The sequence below is a fragment of the Hemiscyllium ocellatum genome, chromosome 7 (assembly GCF_020745735.1).
Source record: "Hemiscyllium ocellatum isolate sHemOce1 chromosome 7, sHemOce1.pat.X.cur, whole genome shotgun sequence".
Lineage (NCBI taxonomy): Eukaryota > Metazoa > Chordata > Chondrichthyes > Orectolobiformes > Hemiscylliidae > Hemiscyllium > Hemiscyllium ocellatum.
Genome location: NC_083407.1, coordinates 101,279,452 through 101,298,048, shown reverse-complemented (window position 1 = coordinate 101,298,048; position 18,597 = coordinate 101,279,452). Strand labels below are relative to the sequence as shown.

The 18,597-nt window shown below is 44.2% G+C and overlaps 1 protein-coding gene across 1 annotated transcript in view; it reads right to left on the bottom strand.

The window, feature by feature from the left end:
- Positions 1-18,597, bottom strand: part of asb18 (ankyrin repeat and SOCS box containing 18) — a 33,656-nt gene that overhangs the window by 1,380 nt on the left and 13,679 nt on the right. The window contains exons 2-5 of the mRNA XM_060828083.1: positions 17,857-17,966; positions 10,147-10,414; positions 5,140-5,641; positions 1,529-1,642 (exon numbers count right to left, since the gene is read on the bottom strand). Coding sequence (XP_060684066.1) covers positions 1,529-1,642; positions 5,140-5,641; positions 10,147-10,414; positions 17,857-17,966 — 994 coding nt within the window. The remainder of the gene's footprint in view (positions 1-1,528; positions 1,643-5,139; positions 5,642-10,146; positions 10,415-17,856; positions 17,967-18,597) is intronic.

Below are 18,597 nucleotides of genomic sequence, written 5' to 3'. Positions count from 1 at the left end.
ATAGCTGGGAATTGAGTTTGTGGTGACTTCACGCATTCGTGGGCCTGTATGTCAGGGAGCTAGGTCTGCTCTGACACTCCTGTGGTTTAGCCCAGATTCACAAAGTTATAGACTTTACCATGGGGAGGCACGAGTGAAGAGACCGTTTACTGGTGGCAGTGGCTTACAGACTAAGTTCTGTTTTACACAATATTTGTATTGCTGGCCAAGACTGAGGGCTGACAAGCTGATAGACTGTTACATGCAGCTGATTTAGACTTGTTGCCATCATTTAACTGGCGATATACAAAAGTGGAATGAGTTAGAATTAAACAGACACACAAGATGATAGTCTATTCATTGAAGTGAAGTTGCTACTGTTACTGGGGCACCTTGGATTGTTCCAGCTCCTGTATCAGGCAGGAGCAGCTTTGAAGCCCCAACTCCACTCCACACCATTTGTATCCAGGATATACCAAATATCATTAATGCATTTTACACTGATAAGATCATATATTGTCCTTTAATTTGAAGGACTTAAGTTGGCTTCTGATCCAGACCATGGAATAACATTTGCTGCACTCTCTTGACTCGTGGAATTTGGTTTGAAATGAATGTGGCTCGTGCTGTCACAGCAGCTCGGTGTGAACCCCAGCCCTCGTAGGGAACAATATATAATTTGGTTTATTTAGATCTATCCAGTTCCAGGTGACCCCTTGGGAAGTAAAACTTTCTGAAACGGGTTCGACAGAAAGGAAAGAAAACTGATATTCTGGTGCAACAACAAAATAATAACCTTTACAATTCTTTGTAAAGAAAACGTAGGATATTAATTTTGGGCTGAGGTAGAGAAGGACAATAGAGAAGTGGCACCGGATTCTGTTCAGATTGACCCTGACTTCTCTATGTTGGGATGCAATGCATAGAAGGGGTGAAAAGGGCTTGCATCAATTAATTAATTATCTCATTAAACATTGAACGAGCTACATCAATCCTACATATTGGGAAATTTGCCAGTTTAACATCGCTGTTCAAAAAGACATGGATAAATTATGGACAACTTTCTTTAGAAAAGAGGAGACTGAGGGGTGAGTTGATTGAGGTCTGTTGAATAACTAAGTGGGAGGGAGGTTAATCTAGTCAGTGAAGAGATGCTGCTTCCATTTGGATGGAAACTGAAGGCTACAAATATCAGAGAATTACTAAAAATCCAATCGGAAATTTCCTTCCTCAGGGTGTGGTGAGAACGTGGAATTCAAAAAGTAGTTGAGGAGGATTGCGTTGATGCATGTAAAGGGTAATATCACATCAATACCTAAGTGAGAAGGGATGGTGGTGGGGGAGGGGGGAAGGAGTTGTAATAGTTAAGGCCAACTAGTGTGTTTCTGTGCTGTCAATGCAAGGTCCAAAACCAGCATACATTTGGACAAGGCAAATTGGATAACTCCTTGAGAGAAACAACACAGAAACAGTGGCCCCTCCGTCGTTGTACAAGCCCATCTTATTTCACCAGAGTCTGTTGGGAAGCCTGATCTGCATGAGCTGCTACCTGGAATAACTCTTCTGGGACAGCCTCCATCCATTCTTCAGTCACCTGGATTTGTTGATATGAATTAAACAAAACTTCGATTGTCTTGGGAGAATCTGCACAGCTTTTCAGCACCTAGGGAGCAAAACAGCATCCTGAAAGTGATTTGGGAAACTTAACAACCACTGAGTCACCCATTTCTTAGCCAAATTCAAACATTCTGGTACATGACTTCTCTACACATCTCTATGATCTGCAAAAGAAGTAAGGGTGAAGTGAGAAAAAGTTTCTTCACTCAGTGAGTATTTAGGGTGTGGAATACACTGTCTGGATGTGTGGTAGAGGCACGTTCAATTGAGGTATTCAAGAGAGCACTGATGATCATTTGGATAAAAAAATGATGTATGTGGGTATGGGGAAAAAGCAGGAATTTGGCACTAGGTAATGATTCTCATTTCACAAACTGGTGTTGGAGGCATAATGGGCCAAATGGCATCTTTTGCACTGTACCATCTCTGTGATTCTGTGAACCTACTGTCCCATGAGATACAGGATGCTGAGCTATTCTGGGCAGTTCAGATTGTCACCCCTTCTGCCCTTCTCTGTAAACCAAGGGAATGAACATTGGCTGAATATTAAATGCTGGCAGATAATATTACTGAGCCTGACTTCAGACTTGTACAAAGAATCCCTGGCTGAATAGATAGATCTCTTGCCTTGGAGACAAAACATTGGGTTCAAATCCTTTTCTGAGGGATGGGAGTATGTCATTCAGGCTAGCACCATCAGTGGAGCACTGAAAGAGTGCTGCAACACTGGAGTCACCATCCTATGTTAAATCGAGGCAATATGTCAAAGACGAGCAATAACTTTATCCCTGGGCTGATGTTAACCAAGATCCCTAAAAAGCAGAATACGTGGTTACAATCACATTGCTGTTGGTGGGAGCTTGCTGCACTGAAATTACACCAGGCACTATGTTTCCAAAGAATATAATTGACTGTAAAACAATCTAGGACATCCTGACAAGGTGCTATTGAAATGTAAGATTTTGTTTTATTATCCGCTTATGGGCACTGGACCTTGATGAATCCTTCAGATTCTCGACCTTTGGGTCCATTCCTACTGGAGGTCAGAGGGCTCCAGCATTTTGTGGGAGGTGACCGATTACTGGGCAACTTCCACAACATCTGTCCCATTTGGAAAGGCCAAAGAGATGGGAGCTACTGGTGGTGGCGGTGGGGGCCTGTTGAAAAGGGGTCTGCGTGTCTTCTAAAATGGATGGAGTAAGTGTCAGGCCTGAGTGAGTGGGCTGTCAGCACATTAAGGTGGTCATTTGCTGAGGTATGGTGACGCCACGATCAAGCAACACTATCCAGACACCTACAGGCCCCCCCTGTCTCTCTGCACCTGTAGGTCATGCCAGAGGCAGTGAAAGCCAACAATATGGTCCATTGCTGTACAGCAGCAGGAGGAAGTCAGCTGGCAAAACTGAGGAGCCTTGGCCAGAGAGGAAGCACTGCTGCTTCCTTCAGTGCCATGGTGCTGGCTGTATGCTGTGGATGTTGCTCCTTATCACTGCTCCAGATTAGTTTTGATTACTAGCTCCCACCTCCCAATACACCTACAGTAGCAAGCTCCTTAGATGCTGAGATACCCTGGCACTTCAAATGTGACCATGATTAAGCACAGAACCATTTAGCCTCCCCATCCCCGCTCTCTTTAAGCACTCTCAGTATGACAGCTGGATGTAGCCATCCATTGGTCCTCTTTACTCACTGCTCCACGGAAACATCATTCAATGTCCTCCCAAGGCATAGCCAATTCAACTGCTTGGAAGAGGCCCTGACATAGTGTGGGACCTGTGCACTATTGGGAATATTGGAGGTGTGAGAAAATAAGTACAATAAAATAATGAGTTTATCTGGCGCCCCTTTCTTCCTGATTGGCAGCCTTGTTCCCTGAGCCAATGCCTCAGGAAAAATCACATGGAGGGGACAGCATGTCAGGAAATGGCAAAATCCAAACCATGGGCTCATTTGGCTTTGAGCCATGACTTTATTTTTGATGCATATTTGTGGAATTAATAATGGCTTATCACTTGAGAAAGGGTTCAGTAGGGTGGTTGAAGTTGGGTGGATTGGCCTTTGTCAAAGCAGCAATTGCAACAGCACCCTGGTTTGCAACTTAGAGTGATGTCAACGGTGTGGGTTCAATTCCTGTACTAGCTGGAGTTACCATGAAGGATTTTCCTTCTCACCCTCACCCCTCACCTGAGGCACGGTGACCCTCAGTTTGAACCACCACCAGTTGCCTCTCTCTAATGAGAGAGTAGCCCTATAGTCTGGTAAGACTATGACAACTTTACCTTTACAGTTGGAGCACTACAGTAACCTTAATGGCCGAAATTAAAAATCACTCAACACCAGCTTATACTCCAACAGGTTTAAAGTACAAGCTTTCGGTGCAGTGCTCCTTCAACAGGTAGCTAGTGGGACAGGATCACAGGACTCAGGGCAGTGCTCCGAAAGCCTGTACTTCCAAATGAACCTGTTGGACTATAACCTGGTGTCATGTGATTTTTAACTTTCTCCACCCCAGTCCAACACCAGCACCTCCACATCATGGCTTAATGATCAATGTTAATGAGAAGGAAATGAGGCCATGGTTATTGTTCCTGGCCACTCCCCATATTCTAGTCTATAGCTTCTTTCCTCATCTACTTAGTTTGGACAAGGTACCTTAAGAGAAATTCAATAGCACTCAAGATTGAAATTCCAAGTAATTTGAACATGTCCAATGATTCTTGGTATGAGCTGATGGTTACTACAGCAGGAGCCAGTTTGGAATAACCTAAACACCGCAACCACTTGAATGCAAGCTTTGCCAAGCCAACTGCTGATAACTGGGCCAAGGTCTGGGACCTGTTTTGCAAAGTAAAGTTTGAAAACACAGAGAAGACACTGAAGAGTGAAACAGCTTTGGTGTAAATTACAGTGCAAGAAATGCATTGCCAAATGAAGTGCAAAGCCAAATGCATTGGGAATAAATGCACCATCGCTTGTACCTAACTCGCATGAAGTTATGTTGACCCCTCACCCCTGTGCTTGCTGACCTTTGTTGACTTCTGGTCTGGTAATGCCTCAGTTTTAAAATTCTCTTCCTTGATTTCAAATCCCTCCCTGGCCCTGTACTTCCCCATTTTTCTAACCTTTCCCAGCTCTACAATCCTCTGAGATGCTCCTCTGATTCTGGCCTCTCGAGAGTCTCCGATTTTAATCATTCCAACAACGGTGGCTGAGACTCCAACTTCCTAGGGCCTCAGCTCAGAAATTCTCTCCTTAAAGCTCTCCATCCCTCACTCTTTAAAACCCATGTCCTTTACTGAGTGTTTTCACACCTGCCCTAATACCTCCTGGTGACAAAGTTTATTTGATTGCCACTTTGGGTCATTTTATTATGATAAAGGCACTATAGAAGTTTAAGTTGATGTTCTGGACTTGTCATGATGGGACATTTATGGGAGAGGCATTAGTTGAAACCCAGGCTCACCCTACTTTAAGCTTCCATGTCATAGCCACCTATCTCTGAGTAGGCTCCATTGTATGTGGTGTAAGGGCACCACTTTTTACCTTGGGGAAGGCAGCAGGCCACACCCTTTGGGAGCCATGGTTGAGTAGGGTTTGGACGGTGTGGTGGGGATTCAGTTCTCCCTTGAAAGGTGCTGTCTGGATCACGTTGGCGAGGGGTGAGCACCCATTGTAGTCAATGGCATTGACATCTGCCTTGTGTTTCAGCAGCAGCTGGACCAGCTGGAAGCTGGCATTCTTGGAGGCCTTGTGCAGTGGGCTGCGGTTCTCATCATCCACAGAGTTCACGTCGGCGCCACTCAAGATGAGGACCTGGCACACTCGGAGGTAGTCCTCCTGACTCTCCAGGCTCCACGCACTGCTGCAGGCGCAGCCCAGCGGGGATTCCCGGAGGCCATTCATGGTGTTCACCGTGGCCCCGTATCTTAGATAGAGGTGGACGTGATTGTGAAGGCCCTGCTTGGCTGCCACATGCAAGGGGCTCTCCAGATCCTCGGACAACTGGTTGACATCTGCACGGTACTTCAGCAGCAGCTTTGCACACCTAGAAGGAAGGAAGGAAGTCGAGAGTGGATTACTACCCTGCTTCATTATCAGCAAGCTCCGAAGCTCCAAAACGTCTACAGTGTGGAAGCAGAGCTCTTGGCTCACCAAATCAACACCGACCCTCCAAAGAGAGTCTCACCCAGACCTATCCCAGTGATCCTACATTTCTCATGGCCAATTCACCTGACCTGCACATCTTTGGACTGTGGGAGGAAACTGGAGCACCCGGAGGAAACCCATGCAGATGCGAGGAGAATGTGCAAACTCCACGAAGACTGTCGCTCGAGGCTGGAATCGAACCCAGGTTCGGCCACCCACAAAGCTTCTTAAAACTTAGGTTGTTGACTCATTTTATTGATCCCCATCCTAATTTCTTTTGTGTGACGTAATGTAAACCTTTAATGGACCCCTGTGAAGTCTCTTGGAACATTGGCACTAAACCAATGTAAGTTGTTGTTTTTGATGGATTAACCACACACATAATGTGTGCTCCCATTGTGCTGCTGAGCTGGGGCAGGTCCTGTTTTGAAATTTTGAACCCTGTCTGATTGTTGGAGGGCATTTGTAGAATAGGTCTGCACAGAAGGAGATCTTTTACTGATTTGGAAAATATTTCTTATCATTTTGCGCTTGCTTGCTCTGCCAGTGACCTTAACTCAGTGCCTCTGGTGTTCTTTCATAGAAGACCATAGGAAATAGGCGCAGACATAGGCCATTTGGCCCATCAAGTCTGTGTCACCATTCAACAAGATCTGATAATCCTCAACTCCACTTTTCTGCTTTTTCTCCAAACCTGACCACAGTTTCAGCCTTGCATATATTTAACAACAGCCCTCTGCAGGAACAAATTCCACAGCCTCGCTGCTCTCTGAGAGAAGGACATATTTTTCTTCTCTCTGTTTGAAATGGGCTTATTCTGAGATTATGCCCTCAAGTCTGAGACTCTTGCATGAAGGGAAACAACCTTTCCACATCTCCCCTGTCAACTCCCTGAAGAATCTTACATGTTTTGATATGATCTCCTTTCATTTTTCTGCAGTCTAATAAGTACAGGCCCAATCTACTCAACCCCACCTCATAAGACAGTCACTCCATACCTGGAACCAGTCGAGTGAACCCTTCTCAGGGCTGCTTCCAATGATATCTTTCCAAAGATGAGGGGACCCAAAACTCTTCACAGTATCCATATGTGAGCTGACTAATGTCTTCTATAGTTTTAGCAAAGCCTCCATTCTTTCATACTCTCTCCCCTTTGAAATCACTTGTATGGAAAGCCAGTAGGCTCTGTTACTTGATTGAGAGTGTGGTGCTGGAAAAGCACAGCATGTCAGGCAGCATCCGAGGAGCAGGACAATCGACATTTCAGGCTGAATGAAGGGCTCTGGCCCGAAACATCGATTTTCCTGCTCCTTGGATGCTTTTCCAGCACCACACTCTCAACTCTGATCTCCAGCATCTGCAGACCTCACTGTCTCCTCTGTTAATTGATTGGTCTATTCTTGATTGTCAGTCAAAATAGTTCCAATTTTCTTCAAAAACGTAGTGAGTGAAAGTGATCATTGAGAATTCATTTCTTCTTTTTCTCAGGTTTGCTTGTTGCTTCTGGGAGGTTCCAGCCCAATCCTGAATGGTTGACAATCTAAGCACCATTTAAAAGGCACTTTTAAATACCCACAGGTCAAGCTTATCTAGACAGAGCAGCAATCCTTCCACACGGTCCCATTAACAATCTTCAACTGCAAGCTGAGAATAAACAACCAATGAACATGGATTTAAGATATTTGACAAAAGAATCAGAGACTGGGGTGATTGAGGTGTTGGTGTCTGGATTTCACTGCGCAAAGGGACGTTGGAAGCAAATTCAATAGGAACTTCCAGAAGTTCCCTATACTTGAAAAGGAAAAATGTGCAGGATACTGAAGGAAACACATGGGAGTGGGACAAATTGACTAGTTCTTTCTAATACAAGACGTTCCATTATTTCCTTAATCCTGGATTTCAGTACTTATAGTGGGGAAAGATAGCAAGTAAATTTCTCTATTTTTGAGAATGAAAATTAACCCCATGATACAACTATTGCAGAGATTTATTGTCATTCACACGTCAGGGAAAATGCTATATTGATTTATAGAGATTATTTGTACTGCGAACGTATATTTACTAGGTACTCGCTGGGTTGAGACTGATCCAACCTACATTCTACAAATGGAAGATTTGTATCTAGGTCACCATGCCCACCCCACCCTGTGTGGCATTGTCTCTAAATGTTGTGTTTTCCAAAAACTAATCTTCAAAATTACTGCACATCCTATTGAATTATATCCTGCTCACCCATGCAATTTTAATTATGGAAGGGATTAGGATTAACTCCAGAAACTAGAGCATAAATCTTTGGCATATACTTCCTGTACAGTTCTGAGGAATTGCTGGACTGTTGGAAATACCAGCTTTCCAATGAGATGTTGAACTGAGGCCCTACCTTCTCTCTCACGTAAATGATTCCATGGCACCATGTCTGAACAGAGCTCATACGTTCTCTCTGATATTCTGGATAATATTTACTTCTCAACCAACACAGACTTTCTGCCCAGTATCACAATGTTACTTGTGGGAGTAGTTCCATTCAGTTTGGATGCTGTGGTTCATATGAAGAATCTTTTGGCCCATCATGTCCACACTGGTTCTCAAACACCTATTTATTCTAATCCCATTTTCTAGCACTTGGCCTTGTATGCTTTGGTGTTTGGACTGTTTATCTTTTTATATTCATTTGCAAGATGCGAGCGTTACTGGCCTGGCGTTTGTTGTCCATCACTAATTGCCCACATTGCTGTAGGCCTTGAGTAGGCCAGACCAGGTAAAGATGGCAGTTTTCTACCTTCAAGGGCATTAGTGACCCAGGTGGGTTTTTACTGACAATTATTTCATGGTCATTAGTAGATTATCAATTCCAGATTTTTAAAATGCCACCATCTGCCCAAGAGGGATTCCATCCTAAGTCCCCAGAACATTTGGGCACAGTGGTTAACACTGCTGCCTCACAACACCAGAGACCCAGGTTCAATTCCCACCTCAGGCAACTGTCTGTATGGAGTTTGCACATTCTCCCCGTTGGTTTTCTCCGGGTGCTCCGGTTTTTTCCCACAGTCCAAAAATGTGCAGGTTAGATGAATTGGCCATGCTAAATTGCTGTAATGTTAGGTGAAGGGGTAAATGTAAGGGAATGGGTCTGGGTGGGTTGCTCTTTGGAGGGTCGGTGTGGACTAGTTGGGCCGAAGGGCCTGTTTCCACACAGTAAGTAATTAACTTAATCAAAAAATTACCTGGTTCTCTGGATGGATAGGTCTAGTGCTAATATCACCAAGCCATCACCTTCCCTGGACATGATCTAAATCATTCTTCAATGTCTTGAGGGTTCTTGACTCTGCAACCCTTTTAGGCAGTGAATTCCAGGTGCCACCGCACTGTGGGTGAACACTTTTTTCCTCTGAACCTCTCTAAACATCTGGGACCATTCCTTAAACCTCTGCGTCCTGTTTATTGATCCCTCTATAAGGGGGAAGGTTTTCCCTTTCTAGCCTCTCATAACGTTGTATGTGCCATTCAGACTCCACCCTTAGCCTTCTCTGCTCTAAGGAAAATATCCCTAATGTATGTAGTCTCTCTTCATTGCTGAATCTCTCCAACCCAGGTAACATCTGGGTGAAGCTCTTCAACACCCTCTCCTTGCCATGATATCCTTGCTATAGTATGACAAACAGAACAGTACACAGTATCCCACTGTGACCTGACTGATATTATAGATAACATCTTTGCTCTTGTATTCAACACCACAATGAATAAAGGAAGATATCCCATTGGTTGCCTTCGCTATACTATATACCTGTCCTGCTCCCTTCAAGGACCTATAAACATGTCCACCTAGGTCTCTCTGATCCTCTGGACTTCCTAGGGCCCTACTATTCAACATGTACTCCCTTGTCATGTTGGTCCTCCCAAAAATGTATCACCTTTCACTTTTCTGAATTAAATTCTATTTGCCACTGTTCAGTCCATCTGACCAGCTCATCTTTACTGTCCTCTAGTCTAAGGCTTTCCTCCTTGCTATCTACCCCACCAATTTTTGTTACCTGTGAACTTAAGAATCAAACCTCCTGTATTCATGTCTAGATCATTACTGTACACTGCAAACAGCAAGGACCCAGCACCAAACCCTATAGTTATGCCACTGAATACAGGCTTCCTGAAACAAACATACCATTCGAACATCATCCTCTGCTTCCTGCCACTAAGCCAGTTTTAGATTCAATTTGTCACATCACCCTGGATCCAATGGGTCTTGAGTAATTTAAGCAGTCTGTCATAAGAGACCATCAATGACTAATTCAAAAGCGTTTAATTGCTTATAAAACTCATTAAGACACCATAAAGTAGTGTGCGGTGCTATATAAATGTAATTTATTTTCTCCACCAGCCCTTCAGCTGCCACCCTGTTGCACTCACCGAAAGGTCTGCGCGGTGTTGCAGAGGTGCAGGGCTGACAGTCCGTCCTCTGTCAGCAGTCTGGGGTTAGCCCCGTGTTCTAGCAGCTGCTGTGTACACTCCGTGTGTGCATTCTCACAGGCTGCATGGAGGGCATTTTTGGTCCCCACAATCATGTTGGGCTTGGCCCCTCGTTGGAGCAGGTACTGCAGGCAGTCGGTGTAGCCATGTCCTGCAGCGATGCACAGGGGGCTGGTCAGCTCTTGCTTGTACTCCAGAGACCAGAGACCTGCAGTGTTACGAGAGAGTGAAAAGGACAGCACCCGTGAGAACGAGTGGTCACCAACCCTACAACTTTCACATATGTGATTACTCACAGCAGGGTATGCTCTCACTGTTTCAAGAGATCAGGTGCCCTCTATTTGACTCATCCAAGTGCCTGAATATGATAGTCTAGTTAAGCAGGTTGATTGTGGCTAGTTCAGTAATTCCATGATATTACAACTCTCATCCTTGTGATCAAATCTCTTGATGGTTAATACCACGCCTCCACCCCCACAGCCCCACCTCCCCGTATCTCTGCAGCCTCTCCCAGCTCAATAATCTTCCAAGAGCTTTGTGCGGTGCCAATCCAGAGGGAAACCCATGTTAGTACCAGCAATCCCAGTCCTAGATGTGTTACTGCACACTGGAGATCAATTCTGTGAGGCAGCCATTGTACAGGTCCTGAGTATCTGCACAAAGGGACCAGGAGTGAGCTAATCAACTTCTCAAGCCTACCCCGTCATTCTATTATTTATTTATTCGTTTGTGGCTGATGGATGTCACTGGCTGGGCCAGCATTTATTGCCCATTCCCAGTTGCCCTTGAGAAGGTGGTGGTGAGCTGCCGTCTGGAACCACTGCAGTCCACCTGCTGTAGTTCCATCCACAATGACATTAGGGAGGGAATTCCAGGATTTTTATCCAGCGACAGTGAAGGAATGACAATATCTTTCCAAGTCAGGATGGTGAATGGCTAGGAGGAGATCTTGCAGGGCTGGTGTTCCCATGTTTCTGCGGCCCTTATCCTTCTAGATGGAAGTGGTTGTGGGTTTGGAAGGTGCTGTTTGAGGATCTTTGGTGAATTTATTTTCAATTCTGTAAGTTCAAATAAATTGTATTTGCATATTAGCCACATTTGCCTGCCTTGATCCATAATCCTTAAAACCCAAACACCTATCACCTCAACCGCAACAGACATGGGAAAGATAGTCCCAGATTTCCACTGCTTTTCAAATGGGCAACTAATAGCATCTGGTCCCAGAACTGCAAATGCTTTAACCTACCTCAAAGCCTGATCATAGGATTTACACATTTCCAGTTGGCAGTTCCAGTATCGAACACTGTGCTTAACTCAGTTAGCTTTGCGAATGGGAGGATCTGCTGCTTTGCTCATAAAAAATGGGATAGTGCGCACTAATGGTAATTAAACACACCAGGATTAGTGTAAGTGCCTGCCTCGAATAATCCTCCAGCTCATTATCATGAACACTTTTTAATTATTATGATATACAGCCCTGGGGCACTCGCCAATTTTAAGTAAATTAATTACGTCGCAATTTAACACTACAACAGGCTCCTTGCTGCATAGGAAAATATGCTGTAGTGTGAGCTGTGGTAGACAGATGTAATTTTACAACAGGAGATGTCAACAATTTACAATGTCAACATTCACCTGGTGTATCACAGAGTGGAAAGGATAAGGCCAAGCTGATAATTCTACTATTTTGACAGTTTGCCCTCTTTTGAATCTTGTTCCTCTTTCAGCTTTCTGATGCTCTGAGATAGTCGTTGCCCTTCAATTCTGTCCCCTTGTGTATCTCCAATTTCCTTAACATCACCGAAGGTGTTCCTGTCATCAGATGCAGCAGAGTTCCAGGTTCCCCCCACTCTGTCTCCTGCTTTGATGCCATCCTCAATACTTAACTGCTTGACCAAACTTATGGATACCTGCTCTGGCACTACCTTGAGAGTTGGGTGGCTTTTTCCAGGTCACATAAGGAAAAAGCCAACAGCATTGCATGTCTAGAGTCACATGGCAGCCAGACTAGGTGAGTAAAGATTACCTCTTGGAGACAGACATCAGTGAAGCGGACGGGCTTTAGAAATAATCAATGATACAGGTCGTTCTGCTATAGCGTGCATTTCGGTCAATGCGAATTTGCTATAATGTGATCGATGAATTGGGGGCATGTATTAGTTATAGCGCAATTCCAGCCCCATTAGTTTAAATGGTGTGGCTATTACGCGATTTTCTTATAACACGGATTGCACGAGAATGGAGCTATCACGTTATAACGGAACTGACTGTAGTTGTTATGGTCACCACGATATTTTAGATTTAATAGATTATTTCAAAGTCCTCCAGCTTCCATGATATGATATGAACTTAAACCCCCAAAGTGTTGACTGTCCTAATCCAGTGACATTACCAGTACCCTCAGCGGTTTTGGCTTCGGAATTTTGTGTGATTTTTGAAACAAGGATTTATGTTTGACAAAGTTGGTTAGTGGAAATTTTAGCATTTAGAGAAAGTGAGGACCGCAGATGCTGGAGGTCAGAGTCGAGAGTGTGGTGCTGGAAAAGCACAGCAGGTCGGGTAGCAGGAGGAGCGGGAGAATTGACATTTCGGACATTCCTGATGAAAAAGTTCAGCATTTGTCTGTGCAGATTTTTCTCACACTGGAGTAGATTGGAGGTTCGAGCACGATTCTATCTGAGCATCAATTCCTTTTGGAAAAGGATTTTGTCTGGACCAGGAGTGGGCTGCAGGCTTCATCTTGCCCCACTGACTGATCTAAACCAGTAGCGCTGTGTGGCAGTGACAATTGGTTCCCATCGTCTCCCACCTTCAGTGATGTTAAAACGGGGACAGCGTGACAAAATCAAACTCATGCAATGCTGCTGGGGATTCCTGGGGACTGGAGGGCAGAGGTTCAAGTTAGTATTGGGTTGCCATATTTTAAATGTGGATTCTGTACCCAATACTTTTGATGAATCTGCTGATCTTGATGGCCTTAGTTAGTAATCTGTAGTCCAGAGTTGTATGTGACTCCAACACCTTATATTTGACTCCCAACTATTTTCTGGTATTGCCATGAAAAGGTTTAAAAATGTCAGTCAGGAAAAATAAGAGGTGTGTAGATAAACCTGCAGCAGAGGGTAGTGTGTTAATAATTCAGAAGCCCAGGCTAATTCTTTGAGGACTTGGGCTGAAATAGCAGCTGGTGGATTGAAACTCAGTTCATAAAACCTGGAATTGAAAATAAGTCTCAGGGATGGGTGGCCATGAAACCATCATTTATTATCATACAATCCCAACCGTTTCACTAAAATCCTTTAGGAAGGGAATCTGTCGTCCTTAGCCAGTCTGCTCTACATCTGACTCCAAACCCATAGCAATTGAACTCCGAAATTGCCCAGCAAGTCATTCAGTTGAAGAGAAATTAGGGATAAGCAACAAATACTAGCCTTGCCAGTGACACCCACATCCCACGAAAGAGTAAAGACAAACGTAACGGTCATCTGGGAATGCATACACTGGAGATCAAAAGCAAAACAAATAGAATGGTAAAAACCTAATATTGAGGTCAGTTTTAGTTTCAATTTGATACATTAATTGAACACCCATTTATTATGTAAGCAAATTATGTATTCCACATGAGACATTTGGTAATTTGCCAACTTAGAACTGTTGAATATTTGTTTGGCAGATGGCAAAAGTTTTTATTTTAAGTTTTTTCTTTGAAAAAAATGCTTCTCAGGTAAAAATGATTGCACAGTCAGACCTGGGTACTCTGGAGGCTTTGGGAGGAGTGAGCTGAAAATGTGTTGCTGGAAAAGCGCAGCAGGTCAGGCAGCATCCAAGGAGCAGGAGAGTCGACGTTCTTCAGGAAGGGCTCAAGCCCGAAACGTCGACTCTCCTGCTCCTTGGATGCTGCCTGACCTGCTGCACTTTTCCAGCAACACATTTTCAGCTCTGATCTCCAGCATCTGCAGTCCTCACTTTCCCCTTTGGGAGGAGTGAGTCTGCTTTCTTGTTGGTCTTCACTTTTTTGTTATTTTCTTTTGCGGCCATCTTCAACCCTTGTGGGTGGTGCCAGCTCAGATATAATGGCCCAGACAGCAAGTGAGCACTGATGAGAGGCACAGGCTTTGCACTGACGGGAGTGGGGAGGGGGAGCTGTCATCATTTAGTCCAATTAATCCTAACTTTGTCTTTAATGACTCCCAACCAAATGAAAATGCTACTGATTTAATAACATCTGATTTTGTGTGATGTGAGTGCAGTAATGGAAGCTTTAGAAAAATTGCCAGTCATTGTGTGTCTCCAAGCCCATTTCATACTTTGCAAGCATCTAATGAGCCACTAAACGAGAAGAAAAGATGGGAATGTGGTTGATACAATTATGTAATGAATATACAGTGTCAGTTATATTGATGGAATCCTAGCCCTTGCTATTAAACTATGCCATTGGGTTATTGGTCAGTGCCTGGATGACAATCAATGATACCCACACTTAAGCACATGGACTGCTGTGGCTGAAGAAAGCAGCTCACCACAACCCTCTCAAGGCCAACTGGGAATTGACAATAAGTGCTGGCCCAGCCAGTGATGCCCATGTCCCATGATAGAATTAAAAAAGGGTTTCTCATACCTTATAAGACTTCACTTTCTGCTGCCACCTCTGAAATTTATATGCCTGAATACATGGTAAACATGGACATCAGTTTTAGCTTTGATGCAGTAGTGGAATTATATTGTGCTTGGCTATAATTATTACAGACTATGGTTATTCCCACCTTGCACCCTCTATGGAGGCGTGAATCCAAATCTCCATGGCCCATACTCACAGTCATTCCCATTCACCCATCACCTCTGGCCTACATTGGATTCCAGTCCAACAAGGCCTCAATTTGAACCTTTTTCTCAAACCATGTCATTTCCTTCAGACCTTCAGCCCGAAATCTCTTTGAGATCTCTGTGCTCCTCCATTTCTGACCTTTCGCACTCTCTGATTGTCCTTGCTGTCCTGTTGGTGATCATGGTTGCACTGTAAAGGGTTGGTAACTAATACGCTAATTGGTGGAGTTTAACATCAGTGAGGTCAGATCACATGCAACTGGAACCGGTGAGGGAGAATTTCTCATGAAAGCCTGCAAATGTCTATCTTGTAAATAGTGTAAATGTCAAATAAATGTTTATTACTTTATTAGAACAAGCTTTCAAGCACTTCTGTTGAAGACATGCAGACTCCAGTTAAGGTTTTAATGCAGTGGCTTCAGTTGCTTTCTCTCTCTCTCTCTCTCTCTCTCTCTCTTTCTCTATATACACATGAACACATTCTGCAGCATTAACTAGACTACAACAGGCCATTCAGTTGGTCCATGCTGGTGTCCATCCTTCACTCCATTGCTCCCATATCTCTGCATTTGACCTGCTATCATATTGTTTTCTTCCACGTAATTCCCTTAAATGCCTTGGTGTTCACCACAAATCATAGAATCTCTACTGTATGGAAACAGGCCATTCAGCCCATTGAGTCCACACTAACCCTCCAAAGAAAATCCTACCCAGACCCACCTACCGTATCCCCATAACCCTGTGTTCCCCATGGCTAACCCAACTAGCCTGCACACCTCTGCACACTATGGGCAATTTAGCATGGCCAATCCACCTAATCTGCACATCTTTGGACTGTGGGAGGAAACCGGAGCACCTGGAGGAAACTCACGCAGACGCGGCGAGAATGTGCAAACTCCACACAGACAGTCGCCCGAGGCTGGAACTGAACCCAAGTGATGGAGCTGTGAGGCATCAGTGCCAACCACTGAGCCATCATGCCATCCCCACATGGTTGCAGATTTCACATTCCCACCACCCTCTGGATAAAGGAGTTTCTCTTGGATTCCCAATCAGATTTATTGATAACTAATTTATAGTGATTTGAACTCTCCTGCATGAGAAAACATCTTTGCTACACTTAATGACAATGAGAAGCAAAGCACAGTGAGAAACAAAGGATAAGGAAATGTTCCTGTTCTGATTATCTGTTGCTAAGCACTGTGGAGAGCTCCGTATGACTTTGCCCCTCAACCCCGTCCGCAGCCATCATTCTCCACCATTCTGCTCAAACATTTTCCCCTCGCATGTGTTCTTCACTCTGCCTCCCCGTGTTCAATCGATTCAACTCTCCAAAGAGATCACACCAGCTGACCATTGCAGGACCCTTGATGAAGGCCTTATGTCTGAAACATCAACTCTCCTGCTTCTCAGATGCTGCCTGACCTCTTGTGTTTTTCTAGCGCCACACCTTTTGGCTTCAAGCAAGGACTCAGCTCTTGACATCTCTTGAGATATGATTCAAATGGACAAAAGAACTGCATTCCAAAGGTGATTTGAGCGTGACTGCCATTGAAATGAAGGCAGCATTTGACCGAGTGTGGCTTAAATGGGGGAATAATGGTGGCCAAATGACTAGCATGTAGTTCAGAATAGTGGCAAAAACAGAGGTTCGATTTCCATTTCAGCTGCAGCAGATTTAGGACCTGCATCCTCATCCTACCCCTGAGAGTGGAAGGCAATGGCAAGTGGCCACTGACAAATTCAGGACAAAGCATTGGAAAACAACAAACTAATGAACTAATTTATTGGTTCCCAAGCAAAAGCGAAGTCAATGGGACTCAAGGTAAATCTCTTCACTGGCTAGAATCGTACCTACTACAAAGGAAAATGGTTTTGGTTGTTGGAATCATCTCAGCTCCAGCAATGCAAACATTGTCCAGAGTAGCGTCCAAATGGCATCTTTATCTGCTTAATTAATGTTATCTCATCCATCATTAGGTCAGAACTTGGGATTTTCATTGATGATTGTGCTTCTGAGATAATGTAGCAAGACCTGAACATTGAGGCTTGGATGGATGTGAGAAAAGGAACATTAACAGCAACAATCTCCAACAAGAGTGATTCTAATCATTTCCACATGAAATTCAATGGTATTACCATTGCTAAATCCCCCATTATCGATAAGAATAGGTCTCCCCTTCTGACTCCACAAATCCTTGAAGAGGTAAGTCAGGAATGTGATGGAGTACCCCTTATTAACCTAGAGGAATGCAGCTCCAACAAAACTTAAAAAGTACACACCATAAAGTATTCTGTTTAGTTGGCACCCATCCATTACCTTCAGCATTAAATCCCCTCCGCCAACCGTGCACAGTCTCAGCAATGTGTGTCACCTATAAGATGGAGGGCAGCAACTCACCAAGCACTTTCTAAACCTGTGATTTCTATTTATAAGGAAAGTAGATACATAGAAACACCACCATCTATTTAAGACACACAACATTCTGATGTGGGAATATATTATTGTTCCTTCACTGTCACTGGGTCAAAAACATAAACCTTTGTCTTGATAGCACTGTGGGTGCATCTACATCAAATGAGCTGCAGTGATTCAAAAAAGTGGCTCCCCATCATCTTCTCATAGGCAATTAATCATAGCCAATAAAGACTCACATACCACATTCAAATTTTAAAACTGCTACAATGATCACTCAATCGACACAATGCCAATATTATACGAGGTGCCAATATTATACACAGGCAACAAGGCATCAGTCTAACTTCCATATTGAGAGTTCAACACTGAGCCATACTAAAACCAAGGAGATCACAGCCAGTGGTTACCTGAAACCCCCAGGGCCACCGGTTTTGCCTGCCACTCCATTTCCTTGCTGCGGACCTCGAAGACCATGTTGACATCTTCACGATACTCACTGACCATGACCTTGAGAAGCCTCAGGTCACCGTGCACCAGCGCCTGGTGGAAGGCCTCTGGACCCCGACGTTTCATGGCATGAGAGGGCCCGGTGTACTGGTGTTGTTCAGAGTCCAGGAATATCTGCGATCGCTGCACACAGTCTCTGTCCATTGCCTGGAGAGAGTTGTGTCTGTAGTTTATTTTAGCCCTGGATGCCTTATTTTATACACAAGGACACAGGCTATTGTTGTTCTATAAATATACCCCTGTTGAGCAATTACTGATCTCACCATCCATTGTGTCTCTATAAATACTTAAGGTTAAGCAGCGATCTCATTATTGGCACAGTTCAAGATGGTGCATGACTTGTTTCATTGACTGATTTATAACAGTCAAGTGGATTTCACTGAAGGCTACTGGAAGGTTCTGTCTGCCGTGTGCTCGTATGTTGACAGCTTCTCTCTTCAATTGCTTTGACAGGGTAATTGTGTTTTGTCAGCTGTGAAGGGATTGGTCTTAAATCTGTCCAACGAGGCTGACCTTTAGACCCCTGACCGCTGTCCAGCCATTTTCTGCTGGTTTAAGCTGGTGTGAATGTCAGCTGAGGAATCAATCAGACTAGGTCATTCTGTCCGCCACCACACCCCCCTCCCTCCCAGTTAATAGAC